This window comes from Haliotis rubra, unplaced genomic scaffold, assembly GCF_003918875.1.
Source record: "Haliotis rubra isolate DU_JTF1 unplaced genomic scaffold, ASM391887v1 Scf14, whole genome shotgun sequence".
NCBI classification, from domain to species: Eukaryota; Metazoa; Mollusca; class Gastropoda; order Lepetellida; family Haliotidae; genus Haliotis; species Haliotis rubra.
In genome coordinates, this window is record NW_025765336.1 from 2,152,013 (window position 1) to 2,172,313 (window position 20,301).

At 41.1% G+C, this 20,301-nt stretch overlaps 1 protein-coding gene across 1 annotated transcript; it reads left to right on the top strand.

The window, feature by feature from the left end:
• The first annotated feature begins 5,079 nt into the window (after positions 1 to 5,079).
• Positions 5,080 to 8,256, top strand: LOC124268756 (sulfotransferase 1B1-like). The gene is made up of 4 exons (XM_046703783.1): positions 5,080 to 5,168; positions 6,746 to 6,948; positions 7,242 to 7,571; positions 8,121 to 8,256. The coding sequence occupies exons 2-4, from the start codon at positions 6,780 to 6,782 to the stop codon at positions 8,249 to 8,251; spliced, it is 630 nt and encodes a 209-aa protein (XP_046559739.1). The 5' UTR covers positions 5,080 to 5,168; positions 6,746 to 6,779; the 3' UTR covers positions 8,252 to 8,256.
• Positions 8,257 to 20,301: the final 12,045 nt, after the last annotated feature.

Below are 20,301 nucleotides of genomic sequence, written 5' to 3' on the forward strand. Positions count from 1 at the left end.
GTGGTGGTCACCTTGTGCATAGCGCACAGGTCACAAATCAGTTGAGGTTACGGAGAGTCCTTGGATGGGTGACCGTGATTTACAGGAACACTTATCTATGAAATATTGTGTTAATGTAATATTTGCAATAGTCACAGGTTTGTCAGTTCAGCAGAATTTACGAGTTATAGGCCTCTGTAAGTGTACCAATCGTTATGAAGTACTACGATATTACTGTCAGGTACAATATCTGACAATATGAGATATCCGTCAGTACTAGCGTATAAGAACAAATAACATTTTTACAACTTGCAACTGGTGTAGATACTAACTGGTGTTTTTTTCCAAATGATCCATGTTATATGTGGATGAAATAAATAGTTCAAGATTAGGACAATAGTAGATGTTCCTAAAAAGTATTATCATCACGTAGGGTCGGTGGTGTAGACTAGTGGTTAAAGCATTCGCCCGTCACATCGATATGTGAAGCTTATTTCTGGTGTCCCTCGTGATATTGCTATAATATTGCTACAAGCGGCACAAAACTAAACTAAACTCAATCAACGAATATCATCATGTATTTAGGGGATTATCCTGGTCCAACATGCAAGTTCCATAGGGCTATCGTAGCGCGAAAAGGTTCGAAATACTATTGGCTTAATAATAATAATAATTTATATAGCGCCAAACTCCACACTATGTATGCTCATAGCGCTAACAATCAAGGCACAGCACATTATTACCCCGGATAACCCAAGCTGCCTGTTAGGCACTAGAAGGTTATAGTCATATGACTTTTTCAACGGGGTACCCATTTTCCTGCTGGGTGAACAGAGACAATTTTGAACAAACTCACTTGCCTAAGGTGAGACCACATGTGTCACTTGTGCTTCGTTGAGGGGCAGGACTGAAGTCCTAGAAACTCTCAGGAGTCAAGCTGTCAAACACGGTCACCCATCCAAGGACTCTCCGAGCTCGACGCTGCTTAACTTCACCGATTTGTGACCTGAGCTTTGAGCACAGGACCACGCGCCGCTTGGGATAGTTGCAGCGCGTCGACCGTGTCGTGGAAGTTACATTTAAACACATACTTCTAGGTTTTGTAAGATCTTTCCATCATATCTTATTATTATATTGATGGCTGAACAACCTTATGTTTTGTTACAGGTTATTACCCGTGAAGGTCCGGCTTGGAAAGGGGAACGGGTGGTATTCTCGTAGAAATGGTTGATGCATGACATCGTGTCCCAGTTGCGTAGATCGATGTTCATGACTGCAGATTGTCTGGATCCGAACATTTACAGACCGCCGTCATCAAGCTGGAGCATTGCTAAATGCAGCGTTAAACAAACAAACAAACAAACGATTACATGTTACACTCTTGTGTCTCATCGATGCTCATGCTGTTGATCACTGGATTGTCTGGTCCAGATTCGATTATTTACAGACCGCCGCCATATAGCTGGAATATTGCTGAGTGCGGCGTAAAACTAAACTCACTCACTCACTTACTGATCCTGTAAGGGACTATTCTATTCCCACACTATTATATTGTCAGTTACATACCAATAATGCCAAATCTATACTTTTAACATCCAACACATAGTATGTGCTCAGTCTCTTGTTTGGGGGGCGGTGGGGTAGCCTAGTGGTTAAGGCGTTCGCTCGTCACGCCGAAAACCCGGGTTCGATTCCCCACATGGGCACAATGTGTTAAGTCCATTTCTGGTGTCCCCCGCCGTGATATTGCTGGAATATTGTTAAAAGCGGCGTAAAAGTAAACCCACTCACTCACTTGTTTTGCCTCAGAACTCCATCCTTAGTACAACCCAAAATATGACAATGGGTTCATTGAAAATGATAATTAGAATATTCTCTGGAACAGGCCCGAGCAGTCTCAAACGTGAGGCAAACAGCCCCTAACCTATGAAAATGAACTCAGTTAGACAGACCTATCGTGTCTCTGTTGACACAAATGTGATTGATGAGGTTTAGGAAAAGACATGTCAAATATGCCGATGTCGATTGCGAAATGTCACGTTTGCATCCCAAGTACCAAGTTGTACTGTCGGCACTTCAGGTTAATTACTGCCCAGTCTGTTGACTGACAATAAGGGCGAGGGGAACATAAAAAGAACATCGAGGGTAGATCAACCCATGGTCCCCGAGTGACCAGTGAACAACGTATTTATCTTACCGAACACCTCAATGGTAATTTTGAACTGTTAGAAGCATTGGTATCGGATCATAGTATGGAGTACCAGACGACAAGACAAGAAAAACAAATTTAGTCATCTCCCCTCTATCGATTTGCATTCGCAAAACATCGGTAATTTCCGTAGATCATACGTGATTCAATGTTATTCGAGGTGTTACCGTTTTCAGGCTACACAACTGTGCGTGTATGATGTTTATCCCTTATGTATGTCCTTGAGAGGCTATTTACCCTTATGTATGTCCTTGAGAGGCTATTTACCTTTATGTATGTCCCTGAGAGGCTATTTACCTTTATATATGTCCTTGAGAGGCTATTTACCTTTATGTATGTCCTTGAGAGGCTATTTACCTTTATGTATGTCCTTGAGTGGCTATTTACCCTTATGTATGTCCTTGAGAAGGTATCTACCTTTATGTATGTCCCTGAGAGGCTATTTACCTTGATGTATGTCCTTGAGAGGGTATTTACCTGTATGTATGTCCCTGAGAGGCTATTTACATTTATGTAAGTTCTTGAGAGGCTATTTACCCTTATGTATGCCCTTGAGAGGCTATTTACCTTTATGTATGTCCCTGAGAGGCTATTTACCTTGATGTATGTCCTTGAGAGGGTATTTACCTGTATGTATGTCCCTGAGAGGCTATTTACCTTTATGTAAGTTCTTGAGAGGCTATTTACCCTTCTGTATGCCCTTGAGAGGCTATTTACCTTTATGTATGTCCCTGAGAGGCTATTTACCTTTATGTGTGTCCTTGAGAGGGTATTTACCCTTATGTATGTCCCTGAGAAGGTATTTACCCTTATGTATGTCCTTGAGAGGCTATTTACCTTTATGTATGTCCTTGAGAGGCTATTTACCTTTATGTATGTCCCTGAGAGGCTATTTACATAAGGTAAATAGCCTCTCAAGGACATACATAAGCTAAAAATAGCCTCTCAAGGACATACATCAGGGTAAATACCTTCTCAATGACATACATAAGGACATACATTAAGGCTATTTACCTTTATGTTTGTCCCTGAGAGGCTATCTACCTTTATATATGTCCTTGAGAGGCTATTTACCTTTGTGTATGTCCTTGAGAGGCTATTTACCTTTATGTAAGTCCTTGAGGTGCTATTTACCCTTATGTATGTCCTTGAGAGGCTATTTACCTTTATGTAAGTCCTTGAGGTGCTATTTACCCTTATGTATGTCCTTGAGAGGCTATGTACCTTTATGTATGTCCTTGAGGAGGTATTTACCCTTATGTATGTCCTTGAGAAGGTATTTACCCTTATGTATGTCCTTGAGAGGCTATTTACCTTGATGTATGTCCTTGAGAGGCTATTTACCTTTATGTATGTCCCTGACAGGCTATTTATCTTTATGTATGTCCATGAGAGGCTATTTACCTTTATGTATGTCCCTGAGAGGCTATGTACCTTTATGTATGTCCTTGAGGAGGTATTTACCCTTATGTATGTCCTTGAGAAGGTATTTACCCTTATGTATGTCCTTGAGAGGCTATTTACCTTGATGTATGTCCTTGAGAGGCTATTTACCTTTATGTATGTCCCTGACAGGCTATTTATCTTCATGTATGTCCATGAGAGGCTATTTACCTTTATGTATGTCCTTGAGAGAGTATTTACCTTTATGTATGTCCCTGAGAGGCTATTTACCTTTATGTATGTCCCTGAGAGGCTATTTACCTTTATGTATGTCCTTGAGAAGGTATTTACCCTTATGTATGTCATTGAGAAGGTATTTACCTTTATGTATGTCCTTGAGAGGCTATTTACCTTTATGTATGTCCTTGAGAGGGTATTTACCCATATGTATGTCCTTGAGAGGGTATTTACCCTTATGTATGTCCTTGAGAGGCTATTTACCTCATGTGCGTATCCTCGCGATGCTAATTAACCTTAAGTATGTCCTAAAGGGGATAATTACACTTTATGTACCTCATTAACAGCACATTTACCACTTCTTTATTTCCCTTCTATGGATGGTTACCCCTTTTGAATGTCCTTGATAGGATATTATATTTGTGAGTGTGTGTGTGTGTGTGTGTGTGTGTGTGTGTGTGTGTTAATCCAGATAGCTCTTGACATGTAACCTCTGAATGCAATGTAAAGAATGTAAGTGAGTGAATGGGTTTAGTTTTACGTCGCACTCAGCAATATTCCAGCTATATGGCGGCGGTTTACTAATAACCGAGTCTGGACCAGATAATCCAGTGATCAACAGCATGAGCATCGATCTACGTCACTGGGATTCGATGACATGTGTCAACCAAGTCAGCGAGCCTGACCACCCGATCCCGTTAGTCGCCTCTTACGACAAGCATGGGTTACTGAAGACCAATTCTAACCCGGATCTTCACAGGTCACACTGTAGGTAGACGTTCTGTAGGGATGTGATTCTGTCTAAAGAAAATTGATGTGTATATCACTACAATATTACTGACTGGCACTAAATAATTGTTTTAACGTAATTGTTTACTTTTCAAGGCATTGATTTAACTAGACTCTGTGAATAGAAATTCAAGTAACCGTAATTTTGATTGTACGTTTATATTTATAGTCTGTCTCACAGTCCCTGAACCACATTAATTTCCCTACTGCCAAGCCCTCTCTGCAGTGCTAAAGCCCTAAATAAAGCAAGTCTAGATTTCCTCAGGTTCTGAATCTCTGGTCTCCCTGGGGCTTCTTTTCAATTTAAATGGGCTTGTTTGTTACTATCAAAATTATATATATTCAGAGACTAGGCCTTAGTCTAGTTTATTTATTATGGCACAGTATATGTGGCTCATGTACCGCGATTAGAAAACTCACGACTGAATCATCCCTGAGGAGAACATTGTTCATGAATCTAAATCTGATCGCAGAAACGCAACCTACTTAAACGGTCCCTTGCCTTGGTGTGTTGCAACATCGAGGAGGGTCTAGTTAAAACCACCCATCTGTTGTCTGTAGGAATCAACAGGTAGGCAGTTAAAAACTATATATCTGTACCGTTGTTCTGTATCAACGTTTCATGTGACTCTGGTCTTCTGCAAATTTAAAACATATTGTGAAACTCCACCCACTGACCTACAACGTGTAAAGTTGTTTGAGTAGGGCTCAAAGGTTGATGTTGCGTTCTCGTGCAATCACAATCTCTTCAACGTTTACTTTAAGAACCGTTATTGCATCACTGTTGGCAACCTCTCTGTGTCCTATATAGATATATGGGCATGTCAGCACAAACAATCGTCCTTAAAACTTAAAATAGAACGCGTTAACGAAAAGGAATCGTGTTGACATTTTGGTCCTCGTTGACCTGGCTCCGTGACTAGACTACCCAATCAGCTGGCAGCTCACATACGTATCAAATGGAGTAGGTCGATTGGGAGATTAGCAATGTAACGCTTGTTACTGTGAAACACGGTCTTTATCGTGGGGGCGGACACTGGTGAGTGGAGGAGGGAGAGTATTTGGAAATGTAATGCTATTCTTGGTTGTCCTGTCATTTTCTGATCTAGAGTATGCATGAATGTATAGGCTTTCCCTACACTAGTTTGACACGGTGGACTCTACCAACTCACTCACCCACTACTTGGCTGTGGCAACGAAGCAAAGAGTCTACCTAGTTCAGGCCAACCTCTTTACATCCGTGTCAGTGTACCAACCGTGTTGATTATCGAGAGTAGTCTCCTCCATGTTGTGGAGCAATAGGGCAGCTAGTGGTTAAAGCATTCGGACGTCACTCCGAAGACCCGGGTTCGAATCCCCACTTGGGTAAAATGTGTGAAGCCCATTTCTGGTGTCCCCCGCCTGTGATATTGCAGGAATATTGCTAAAAGCGGCGTAAAACAATACTCACTCACTCCTCGCTGTGTTTGGTATATTATCTTACATCTCTTTTGTTGTTGATCCCATGGTTACGTATCTACTTTTCCAGCTGAGGACAGAGGGCTTAAATATGTTTCTTTTTTTAATACTTTTGGCAGGGTATAAAAAGGGGATCGAAATTTGTTGACGGAGTTTCCGTTAATATCGGATAATTCGATATTATTTCTCACCCATGAAAATCCGGGTTAGATATGATTGAAGCTGAGCCAGAAGACTCCTTGCATGCTTTGTGACTGTTGATGGAACGTGGGTTGAGCCCTTCCACGGAACAGTTTACCTGTGACGATCAGGGTCAGAATTGGTCCTCAGCAACCCATTCGTGTCGTAAGAGGGATCGGGTGGTCAGGCTCGCTGATTTAGTTGACACCATCGTGTCCCAATTGCGTAGATGGATGCTCATGCTGTTGATCACTAGGTTGTTTGGTTCAGACTCGATTATATACATTCCGCCGCCATATAGCTGGAATATTGCTGAGTGCGTCGTTAAACTAAACTCACTCACTGATACCTAAACCTGCCCAAATGATTGAATATTCTAGGTGGGTATTAGGATAGGTTGGCATCCATCCGCTGGCCACATTTTGGTTGGTAGGGCAAAACTGTGAATCACATTGCCATGGCTACGATAGTTTCGTGAAGAGATGAGGATGACAATATTATTGCAAGTAGTGACTGTCTTCTAGGTGACAAGTCGCCGTCAACCATGCCCATCATTACAGTGTCTCCCAGCTCTGACCCGACCAACCTCCACAAAATCTTAGAAGTCAACGGACGACCATTTCCTTTCGTCTTTGATGAGGACCTTCTCTTGAATATTCCCAATTTGAAACTCCGCGATGATGATGTCCTGCTATGTGGGTACATGAGGTCAGGTAAGTGACGTCACTGCACAATAGGGGTGGTAGCTCAATGGTTAAAGCATTCGCTCGTCAAACCAAAGGCCCGGGTTCGATTTCCCATATGGGTACAATGTGTGAAGCCCATTTCTGGTGTCCCCGCCGTGATATTGCTGGAATATTGCTGAAAGAGGCGTTAAATCATACTCATTGTGATTCATAAACACATTTACATGCTCATAATATAGGCGGTATTGCAGAATCGAGGTTCCTTATGGCAGAGACCATATGACAGAACTATCTGGAACACTGGTTTTGTCGCTTCACAGGAACACACTGGAACTTTGAGATCATCAACATGCTGCTGAATGGAGTCATAGAGACCATTCCGGACCGGAAGGAATCTCTCCACCTGGAGCAGGCATCGCAGGAAGAACTTGACAAGTTCCCATCACCAAGAGTTCTTAGTTCCCACCTTCTATTTGAAGAACTACCAAGGGAGGTAATAGACCGGAAGACGAAAATTGTGTACCTCATTCGGGATCCAAAAGACGCCTTGGTATCCTGGTATACATGCATTAAGAAGATTAATCTTTCATATGACAAGCTGTGGAATATGCCATTGTCGGATTGGTTAGAACTAAGTATCGGTGGAAAAAGTGAGTGTATTTTGCATATCGCAGTTACAAATTATACGCATTATCTTACTGGATACATGTAAGTTTAAAGACATATAGTGGGAGATAACTCTTCCTTACACAATTTATCTTGCATAGTCTGCCAGTGAGAAAAATGGATGTTTGTCTCATTATGATGCCTTGTCTGACATACAAGTATGTGCAAGTAAATATATGTTTGAAATGAGAGCTTTAAGGAACATGTGGGACACACTATTTTGGGTAGTGACGAATCATATTATTTACTAATAATCGCATTTGCTATTAAATGTTAATATTGATGATGATAACATCCAGTTTTTATTATTTTACTTACATTCTCCAAACACCGATTTCATAAAATTTATAATTATCGGATTTTGCAATACACACCCTAAGTGATTAAGGGATTCGTCTGTTAGCATCTCCCCATACTTAAAGCGTTCTACAGAGAATGAGGAGATATATGTTGCGTTGTGACTCTGTTTTTATAAATAGAAAGATTGTTGTTTATTGACATTTTACTGTCTATTGTTTTCCCCCGTGTGGTAGTGGAGTGGGGTAGCTGGTTTGAGAATATGTCGAGCTGGGAAAGGGCTCTTCAGAACTACCCAGACCATCCAATACTCCTTGTGTATTATGAAGAGCTGAAACAGGTATGTTATAAATACATTATGTTATAACGGTGAGTGAGTGAATGATGTTTTACGCTGCGTCAGCAAGTTTGCAGCTATTCGGCGGCGACATGATAGTACTGGACACACAACTATTAACATGATTTTAAAGATGGCCATACGGACTGTTGGCATGATGCATCAGTTGTTAATGTGCTTTCTTAAATTTCGATTTTGGAATCCATCTGCATAATTACTGCAACTTTCCTTCATGTTGTTGGAGACAGTATAATAATTAGTGTCGCCACAGTGTGAGTGAATGAGAGAGTTTAGTTTTACGCCGCTTTTAGTAATATTCCAGCAATATCACGGCGGGTGACACCGTAAATTGGCTTCACACATTGTACCCATGTGGGGAATCGAACCCGACCGCAACGAGTCGCCACAGACGTAATAATGACTTCCATTCCGATGTTCGGTGTTGGGGGTGTGGAGATGCTTTAATCAAGAAATGCGTTACCTTTGCAATACGTTGTAATCTGTTTAGTGAATTTCTCATGTGTCCATTTGGTTATTAAGAATGTTAAGTTAAAGTGAATCGATGTGATCTTGAATGGAATTCTTCAGGATGGAAGGAGCCGGAAATAACACTTTACATAGCCATGGCTGGTTGATCTCATCCACAACTGAAATAAGACAGTTTTGTACAAAACGGTTAACAAGGATTTTGCATTGCATGATTGTGATGGCACGTGGTCCTGTGCATAGCGCTCAGGTCACGAATCAGTTGAAGTTAAGCAACGTTGGGCTCAGACAATCCTTGGATGGGTGACCGTGTTGGCAGCTTGACTCCTGAGAGTTTCTAGGACTTCAGTCCTGCACCACAACGAAGCGCATGTGATGCATGTGGTCTCACCTTAGGCAAGTGAGTTTGTTCAAAATTGCCTCTGTTCACCCAGCAGAAAATGGGTACCCGGTTGATAAAGTCATATGACTATAACCTTCTAGCGCCTAACAGGCAGCTTGGGTTATCCGGGGTAATAATAATCAGGATGTTAGCCCTTTGAGCATGCTTTGTTGCGTGGAGATTAGCGCATTATAAGACTTTATTTATTTTTCCGCCGTATTATTATTTCGCTTGAAAAATTCACCCAGATGCCCACCAAGGTGTAGATATTCCCCATTAAAATCTCTAGGCTGTAGGCCCAATAGCAAAGGGCAGATAATTGAAAATTAATTCAAAAATTTCAAATGCAAATGCAAATATCTCCAAAACTAATGCTCCAATGTGTGCCGCAGTTCTTGAGCAGATGCGCAATCAAAATGCCTACAATTTCACCTGGACGGCTCAAGTCGCTCAAATGCACCGTTTGGACGCTATTTGGGATTGAAGTTTTTGGTGATGTTTTTCAGCAAAATCCTGACTGCATACCTCCCAAAATGTGCTGCACTAAAACTACAAGGGCTACGGCTTTCAAACTTTGCATACTTTGTGTCTATGCATGTTTCTACACAGTAGCATCGTCAAATGTGTCTATGTTTATATGATGGCCGCCATATTGGACGCTACTTTTGGGCAAAAGTTGTCTTCAAAAACTTTCACGGGCTACTTGGCTGTTCTGTGCCAAACGAAACTTACCACACACAACACTTTAAACGATTGTTCTGAAGTTGCCTTTGGTTGTTGAACATTTTCTGTTCTTGGTCCTATGTCAAAAGTCACTGCAAGCGCTAAGGCGTTCAACATTATCCGTGTGAATACAACGTATGGGAGCGAAAAGAAAAAAAACTATTTGAGACGAACCCCAAATGAAAGAAAAAGAGTACCAAACAAACTCACCCACAACTCCAGGCTGAACACGCTCAATATGACGCAAACAGTCTTCCAACAACGTACCAGTCATCATAAATAATGCTTACATTCAAAAACCCAAAGTTTGGGCAGATTTAACGAAATAGGGACTTCTTTATATCACCGACGGCCCAGGGATACATTGCCGAATGTGTCATAAGTTTTATTAACATTTACAGCACGGACGATTACCCGTGCAAAACATGCGACAGTCTGAAGGAAAGCGCAAGGACCATATCTCCTATAAAGCGACTACCACTGCAAAGCGTGGTCCACGTGCAGATATGGGAGACGATGTCAATTTCAGTTGACAATGACGAGAGCTAGCGCTACACACAATTAAAATACACTGCAAGTTCTTGAGCAGATGCGCAATCAAAATACCTACAATTTCACCTGGACGGCTCAAAGTCATCAAATGCACCGTTTGGACGCTATTTGGGATTGAAGTTTTGGTGATGTTTTTCAACAAAATCCTGACTGCATATGCCTCCCAAATGTACGCACTAAAACTACAAGGGCTACGGCTTTCAAACGTTGCATACTTTGTAATGCCATGTTTTCTACACAGTAGCATCCGTCAAATGTGCCTATGTTTATATGATGGCCGCCATATTGGACGCTACTTTTGGGCAAAAGTTGTCTTCAAAAAACTTTCACGGGCTACTTGGCTGTTCTGTGCCAAACAGAAACTTACCACACACAACACTTTAAACGTTGTTCTGAAGTTGCCTTTGGTTGTTAGACATTTCTGTTCTTGGTCCTATATGTCAAAAGTCACTGCAAGCGCTAAGGCGTTCAACATTTATCGTGTGAATACACAACGTATGGGGCGAAAAGAAAAACTTCTTTGAGACGAACCCCAAATGAAAGAAAAGAGTGCAAACAAATACCCACAACTCCAGGCTGAACGCATCAATAGGCCTGGAAACAGACTTTCCGGCATTACCGGTCATCACGCCAGACGCAGTAGCACATTAAAGACTAAAAGCTTGGGAGCAGATTCTTGACAAAATAAAGGACTTCTTTTATATCACTGAACGCTCAGGGATACATTGCCGGTCGCGTCGCCAGGTTTTCATCGACATTACAGCACAGCAGATTACCGTGCAAAGCATGCGACAGTCCTGAAGAAAAGCGCAGGACCATATCTCCTATAAAGCGTACCGCAAAGCGTGGTCCACGATGCGAATATGGAACGATGTCAATTTCAATTGACAATGATGACGTGAAGCCATGCTACACACCAATTAAAATACACTGCAGTAGAGTTCTATGTCTTCGACATGATTTAATCTTTTTGGCAAAGCAATATCATCGCGGGCAGCTTTAAAGATTGTTAATGAATGAATACAATCCCAAACCGGGGTAGAACACATGTTAGTGACTTATGGGAACACTGCATTCGAACATAGTCCACCCAGCTCATGCACCCGTCAATGCACGTACTGCGACCCTAAAACCAAAAATACGTTTTTTGTTTTTCCATGGACGTTCCATGCAGATACCACTATATATTTCAATCCAAATGGTCACACACTGCCACATCAACCAAAAAAAACCAACAACATCAGAGCGATGCCACGTTTAAGTGCAGAAGAGAGGGAGAGAGCCATTGGTATGGCCGTGACGGGGACGCCAAAGACACGTTTTGCAAGAACCTTTGGATGCTCACGTCAGACCATTACTAAGTTGTTCCAGCGGTAGCACCAGACTGGCAGAACCTGTGACAGACCTCGGAGTGGCAGACCACGCGTCACAACACCCGGACAAGATAGATATCTACGCACGTTACATCTACGCAATCGGTTCCTGACAGTGACGGAATCTGCAGCAACGGCATTGGGTCACCAGGTAAGCCGACAACACAGTGAGAAGATGATTGCTTCATGTCGGTATCAGGGCCTACCGACCCTTCCGCGGGATGGCGCTGACCGCCCAACATCGCCTCGCCTGACTACAATGGGCCCGACGTGTACAACGTTGCCAGCGGCGAGAATGGCAACGTATTCTTTTCACTGATGAGAGTAGATTTAATATGTTCCATGCAGACGGGAGAGTCCGGGTGTACCGCCGTAGAAACGACAGATTGGCTCCAAATTGTGTCCACAACGTCCATCCCCAAGGAGGCGGTGGTCTCATGGTGTGGGGTGGGATTTGTGGTGACCAGAAGACGCCACAGGTTCTTATCCGTGGCAACCTGAATGCACAACGGTTTATTGACGAAGCCCTGAGACCGGTAGCAGTACCCTTCTGCAACAAGACAATGCACGTCCCCACACAGTCAGGATCACTCCGAACTTTCTAAACAACGTCAATGTAGCCGTCTTGCCATGGCCCTCACGTTCCCCGACATGTCTCCCATAGAACACCAATGGGATCATCTTGATAGAGAGCTGAGGAGACGTCCCAAACAGCCAACTAATCCTCACGACCCGGAGAATGCCTTAAACGATACGTGGCAACGCATACCGGCTTACGTCATCAGACGGTTGACGTCATCCATGAGAAGGCGTTGTGAAGCATGCATTCTTGCCAGAGGAGGTCACACTGATGGCGTCTCTCAAGTCCCCAGTCACAGGGTTCACCAATTATTGGCCACAGTTGCTTTTCCAGGTTGTGTGAAAAAACGACATTTGTACCCCTAGTGTTTCACAGTAACTGTTACTAATGATTTTATAAGTCCATCACCTCAATATTGTGCAAGATTGATAACATATTAATGAACTATAAATATTTGTTTACATCAACATAACTTGAGTGTTCGTTTTGTTTTAGAGTCCACCAAAGCATGTGACAACTTCTTTTGATCGTCAGTTTAGTAATGATCAAATTCTCCCCACTGGTGACGTATGGAAACACATTTAAAGGCTAGTCAATTGTTCACCTGAAAACATACAGGAATGTATGGTAAAATCAACGGGGGAAATTACACCTTACACCAGTTTGTCAAATTGTGAAGTGCCCCTCACATGTTTCGATACTAATGGGATCGGTGACTGTCGTTCAAGGCTAGCGGAAGAAGTGTTGAAGCAACAGCTTGAAAATGTGTGAATATGTAAAAGACCCTTCAGTGGTCAACAAAATCCTAAAGTGGCCCACGCCCATATTGCAGTAGTTTGCTAACGCACGCACTCACGCACGCACGCACACACGCACGCATGCACGTATGTATGTATGAGAGACACGAGGCGATAGCTGAAGCCTTCTGGGGCCATAGTATTTTTTACCTAAAATGTGAAGATACTAAGGTGAAATTTCAAGGTATCTGTTGAAATCTTAAGTAGGTTCGTTGAAATTTCAAGGTTATGAAATCATTATCTTTAAATTGCAGCTTGGAATCTACCTTGAAATTTCTACATAGAATTTCAACAGGGCATCTTGACATTTCGAGAGAAAAACAGTAAACAAGCGGTTATAAAATTCTTCTGTTTAGTGCATGTGTTGTGTGTGGATACAATGATCTGGTTGTTGTTTCTCTGCTGTACAGTTCGATGCACTGTCACGAAAGATAAACAAAAGTAAACAACTCCGGAGTGGTTTATTTATTTATGCAAAAACATAGAACGAAGACATTATACAAATAGCAAACACAAGACCATTTAATATTTCAAACCATTTTTATAATCACTGTTTGTTTTGACATTCTCAGAAACAAAATGTATCATTGGGTCAACTACAATTATGAGATCAAGCAAATATTCGATTCCCCATATGAGTAAAATGTAAATGTATCTACAGGTAATATTATTAATGTATAAAGAGTTGAATATTGCGTATGTTATGTTAAGATTTGTAGTGAAACTGACTTCCAGGAACATTAATAAAACATTGTGGTCTCAAAGAAAACATATGATAGATATGTCGAGGTGTACGAAAATATGTACTCTAACAAACTTTAATTGAGCTGAAGATGCGTGTCATGTTTTGTTTGTATGTCCTATGTACAAACCGAAACATAAGTCTCATTAATCTATTCAGACAATGACCTACTTTTCAGCCGATCCGAATTTTCTCGTGTGAAAGTGAAAATAGACATCACAAACCACTATGGTTACACTGAATTCCAATTCATTGTTTCATAAGAAAATGGTATTTACGACGTGTTTGCAAGAATTAGAAGGAGCGTAGCGTTGCATTATACAAGTACTTAGATGTATCAAATAATACTGATTAATAATTATGTATCCAGTTAAATGAATTGGTGTCAAAATTCCAAACTGGTTATTGTACTCAGTTGCGCAATAGGACGGGACCTAGTTGAGCAGTAGGTATGTGTCATCATAAAACATTCATTTTTAAAATTAAACATGTTCCAATACATTCATTGCAAGAAACATGTGATGTCTTTATATCGTGAAAAACTATACAGAAAATGTGTACGTGACATCAGGCGATTCCACAACATTATAACAGCGGCGTGACATAGTAAGTAGGTATAAACAACAACAATTCAAAGAGCAACAACTCAATAAAAAAACACTAAAAAAACCACAGAGTATTTGGTCGATCTGGAATATTATGTAAATGACAATGTCTTGAGACAGCTGACATTCATGAATACAAGCTGATTGATGTTGAAATAAGGCATTAATAAGTCTTTAATTGAATTGTATAATTATCATATATCCATATGCACATTCAGTTACACCAGGGTCCTGTTCCACAATGGATTTTCAGTGCAATGACTACGGTATGGCTGTGATAATGTAAGGAAGTCCCGATGATTCTAGCGTTATAATCACCGTGGAAACAGGTACCTGTAACTACAATGACAGGAATATACAGATATGATACAATTGATTTTGCACTTGTATTAGTACAAGCTGTCATTCAATTAAACCAAGTCCTGGGGCCCGATCCAAACAAGCGTTCGTAGCACTACGTTATTCGTAATCATATGATCAGCTGTACATACGACAGCTCGTAACGTTATGAACGCTTTGCGGACCGTGACTTTGGTCCCGCTTAACGCTACGATAACCGTAACTCCCGTACCCTAAGAAAGACTTACGATAGTTGTAACACTTTGGTCCCGCTTAACGTTACGATGACCGTAACTCCCGTACCCTAAGAAAGACTTACGATAGTTGTAACGCTTTGTACAACCATAGGCTGTTCCACAAAGGGATCTTAGCGATACGACTGTCGTTTGGCTATGTTGAGGTGGGCTGGTGGGGTAGCCTAGTGGTTAAAGCTTTCGTTCGTCACGCCGAAAACCCGGGTTCGATTCCCCACATGTGTACAATGTGTGAAGCAGATTTCTGGTTTCCCCCGCCATGGTATTGCTTGAATATTGCCAACAGCGGCGTAAAGCCATGCTCACTCAATATGTTGAGTTGTGGGATTTACAACCATTATAACGTTCTTAACCTATAACCATATAGACTGAAGCACACCGTTATGATATACAATACACACGTACACTTGTAATGGCACATATTCCCTTCTTTCATACACTCTATTCAACACACATGGGATAACATTAATAGTGAAACACAAGCTCGGTTTTCTCATACATTTGATATCACGCATAAACTGACAGTAACAATGGTCAATTAAAAGGACTGGAATATGATCTGTAAGTCGTTACGCCCGACTGTGGTGCAGGCTATGTAATAATAATAATGATATGGATTCATATATTGCGCTTAAACGCCACACCACAGGGTGCTTAACAGAATTCATAGGTACATGTGTATAACATATTTACAATCTATTGCTGTTGAACAGGTAAGTCTTAATTAAGATGCTATGTGAGAACTAAGCAGGTCTTGTTGGTGTCACTGACTAAAGTGAGTAAGCGAGTTAAAATTTTACGTCGCTTCGTCATTAGTTCGGCCATATAGCACAAACGAGACCATGTATGTACAGATACACACGTCCATTATAAGTAAATGTATAAGGTGTAAAGGGGCTTCTCAAATACATATTTCTTCATTAAAAATAATATTTACAAGTAGAAAACATCATAACATCAATTTAATAACAAAAAGATATGTGACACACATATGTGAGTGAGTTTAGTTTTACGAGGGCACGCAGCAATATTCCAGCTATATGGCGGCGGTCTGCAAATAATCGAGTCTGGACCAGACAATCCAGTGATCAACAGCATGAGCATCGATCTGCGCAATTGGGAACCGATGACATGTGTCAACCAAGTCCCACACACATGTGGTTACTATTTATGATAGAGACCAATCTCTCAAGTAGTTCACAATGAGATGCTGAAGACGAAAATGTCTAACAGAAGCAACTGGGATTTCCCTGATTTTGACTGAAATTCTGTTTAAAACCCGCTCACTCACTCAAGCAACAATTCTATTTCAAAGCAGTCTAAGTAAACTTAGGCTCAGTATTATTCGTTACACTGCCCTACTGAGACTCGGTATAGCAGTGTAACAACTGACATGTGTCAACCAAGTCCCACACACGTGGTTACTATTTATGATAGAGACCAATCTCTCCTCAAGTAGTTCACAATGAGATGCTGAAGACGAACATGTCTAACAGAAGCAATTGGGATTTCCCTGATTTTAACTGAAATTCTGTTTAAAACCACGCTCACTCCGACTCAAGCAACAATTCTATTTCCATCCCTTTCTCGAAGTAGTCCTAAGTAGTCTAGTAGTCAATATTCGTTACACTGCCCTACTGAGACTCCGTATAGCAGTGTAAAACTAACACTGAGTCGAAGCTTCGGTACTTAGAATGATTTCAAAGGGGACTATTCATTGCATAATATTGCTGTCTCATGCATGCATGTGGTTACTGACTGTGATCATGACTCATGATGACACACGAGGAATACAAAGTGCAGTGTCGGTAAATAACCTTGACAGTCTAGACGCAGCTTCACTGTTGACAACGTTTAGGATCAGTGAGGGAAGCACATAATCCATTAGAAGTGGCGGTTTCTATACTAATATGTTTGTTTATGGGGCGCGTGTGTGCGTAACTAAGAAATGATTCATTTGCGTGTCATTTTACAAGCCGGGAAGTACAATACTGACAAATATATGAATAACAACTATGTTATAACTGGAATGTGCCAGCACAATCTAACAGACAGTATGATGTACTGGAAATTTATATAAGGGTTCGCGATTGATCAAACAATGCGTTTCTTGAGGGGACGTATTTCATGCGGGGTGTGGTGAGAGGGTGGGTGGAGCGTGTCATCGCTTCTCGGAATGTTTAAACGTCCCTGTAAAAAAGTCTTAATAACTAAACTGTTCACCACTTTGATTATTTGGATTATCATCGACGCAAATTCGGCTGACGATGGCAGTGGCCAAAACACGTTCCAAACCAAACCCCATTTGATTTCGTAAAATGTTCTCTGACAAGATTATTAACATGTCCGATTGGGAGGAAGGTGGACTTGGGTATAGGCTATTCGCGCCTGCCTCTGGAAGATGCCCTTCTATCTTCATCATCATGGAGCATACAACTGCTATATCACATACATTCTCCCTCAAGAACTACGAACTTCTCCAACCTATTCTTCTTCCGAACATCTCTCAAGACTCACTTGTTCCGTCAAGCATTTGCCTGAACACACCTTTTCCTTCTTAGCGCTTTGAGCAAGATGTTCATTCTGGAATGGCGCTATATAAGTGGACTATTACTATTATTATTACAATTCACATATCACATATATCATAACATCAATTTAATAACAAAAAGATATGTGACACACTATGTGAGTGAATTTAGTTTTACGAGGGCACGCAGCAATATTCCAGCTATATGGCGGCAGTCTGCAAATAATCGAGTCTGGACCAGACAATCCAGTGATCAACAGCATGAGCATCGATCTGCGCAATTGGGAACCGATGACATGTGTCAACCAAGTCCCACACACATGTGGTTACTATTTATGATAGAGACCAATCTCTCAAGTAGTTCACAATGAGATGCTGAAGACGAAAATGTCTAACAGAAGCAACTGGGATTTCCCTGATTTTGACTGAAATTCTGTTAAAATTCGCTCACTCACTCAAACAACAATTCTATTTCAAAGCAGTCTAAGTAAACTAAGGCTCAGTATTATTCCTTACACTGCCCTACTGAGACTCAGTATAGCAGTGTTACAACTAACACTGAGCTTTTCTAACATTTATAGTCCGTTTGGCTCAAAAGCGGACCGATGAATTGCAATCTAACTCGAAAACTAATAAAATATAATACTCAATGAAACACTGATCCTAATCAAACCATCAGACCAACTCTGTCATTTGTTTGCAGAATTTATGTCCTAAAATTAAAAAAGTTGTTTAACAAACAATAATTCAAATATTGTCACAGTTCACTATTTCTTACGAGGGAGGAGTTCAGAGAAAGGACGGCCAGGTGTTAGAGAAGCACGTTCACAAGTGCCGACAAAGTTATTGATTCATTAACCTGTGCTGTGCCGTCTCCATCCTTTCTCGCACACCTGGCTGTCCCTTTCTCTGCACTCCTCCCTCGTAACAAATAGTGAACTGTGTCAATATTTTAATGATAGTTTGTTAAACAACTTTGTTATTTTTAGGACATAAATTCTGCAAAAACCTCACCTTGTTGGTCTGACGTTTTGATTATGATCAGTGTTTCATTGAGTATTTTATGTTTATTAGTTTTCGAGTTAGATTGCAATTCATCGGTCCGCTTTTGAGCCAAACGGACTATAAGTTCAAAGGGGACTAGTCATTGCATAATAGTACTGTCTCATGCATTACGTGGGTACTGACTGCGATCATGACTCATGATGACACACGAGGAATACAAAGTGCAGTGTCAGTAAACAACCTTGACAGTCTAGACGTAGCTTCACTGTTGACAACGTTCAGGATCAGTGAGGGCAGCACATAATCCATTAGAAGTGGCGGTTGCTATATTAATATGTTTGTTTATGGGGGCGCGTGTGTGCGTAACTAAGAAATGATTCATTTGCGTGTCATTTTACAAGCCGGGAATTACAATACTGACAAATATATGGATAACAACTATGTTATAACTGGAATGTGCCAGCACAATCTAACAGACAGTATGATGTACTGAAATTTATATGAGGGTTCGCGATTGATCAAACAATGCGTTTCTTGAGGGGACGTATTTCATGCGGGGTGTGGTGAGAGGGTGGGTGGAGCGTGTCATCGCTGCTCGGAATGTTTAAACGTCCGGTAAGAAAAGTCGATTAATAACTAAACTGTTCACCACTTGGATTATTTGGATTATCATCGACGCAAATTCGGCTGACGATGGCAGTGGCCAAAACACGTTCCAAACCAAACCACATTTGATTTCGTAAAATGTTCTCTGACAAGATTATTAACATGTCCGATTGGGAGGAAGGTGGATTTGGGTATAGGCTATTCGCGCCTGCCTCTGGAAGATGCCCTTCTATCTTCATCATCATGGAGCATACAACTGCTATATCACATACATTCTCCCTCAAGAACTACGAACTTCTCCAACCTATTCTTCTTTCCGAACATCTCTCAAGACTCACTTGTTCCGTCAAGCATTTGCCTGAACACACCTTTTCCTTCTTAGCGCTTTGAGCAAGATGTTCATTCTGGAATGGCGCTATATAAGTGGACTATTACTATTATTATTACAATTCACATATCACATATATCACAACATCAATATCACATATCGTATGTATCACAATCTCAGTATCACATATTGTACGTCAATACAGCCAGTGCCAAACACTGTATACTAAAATAATCGCAGTAATGACATAAATTAACATATTGGTGACCAATGTTTCCTTTGCACAGGTGTGTTTTTACATACCTCTAATGAATCGAGTGATCGCACAAAACACTATTATACCTGAGCAACAACATATTTGACAAATCCGGCCATTGCCTTAAAGCAGAGTCATTTATGATACCGTAATTTAGCCATACAGAGGAAACAAAATGTGAATCTCATCTCACTCCACCCATTAAGACACGATAATGTTCTCAGGTGGAGAATACTGTCAATGAAATCATCACGTAGTCAACAGAAAGCATCGATAGGTGGTCAACACCGAACACCAACAGGTCAACACAAAGTATCCAGAGGTGGTTCACCTAACATCAGTATATGGTCAATACAAAGTATCAACATGTGATCAACACCGACCATCAACAGGTCAACACAAACTATCCAGAGGTGGTTCACCTAACATCAGTATATGGTTAATACAAAGTATCAACAGGTGATCAACACCGACCATCAACAGGTCAACACAAACTATCCAGAGGTGGTTCACCTAACATCA

Bases quoted from the DNA above. Each gene is read 5' to 3' on its own strand.
- LOC124268756 (XM_046703783.1), top strand. From the start codon at position 6,780: ATGCCCATCATTACAGTGTCTCCCAGCTCTGACCCGACCAACCTCCAC. The intron at 6,949-7,241 runs GTAAGTGACGTC...GTCGCTTCACAG, and splicing joins ATGTGGGTACATGAGGTCAG to GAACACACTGGAACTTTGAG. The intron at 7,572-8,120 runs GTGAGTGTATTT...CCCGTGTGGTAG, and splicing joins ACTAAGTATCGGTGGAAAAA to TGGAGTGGGGTAGCTGGTTT.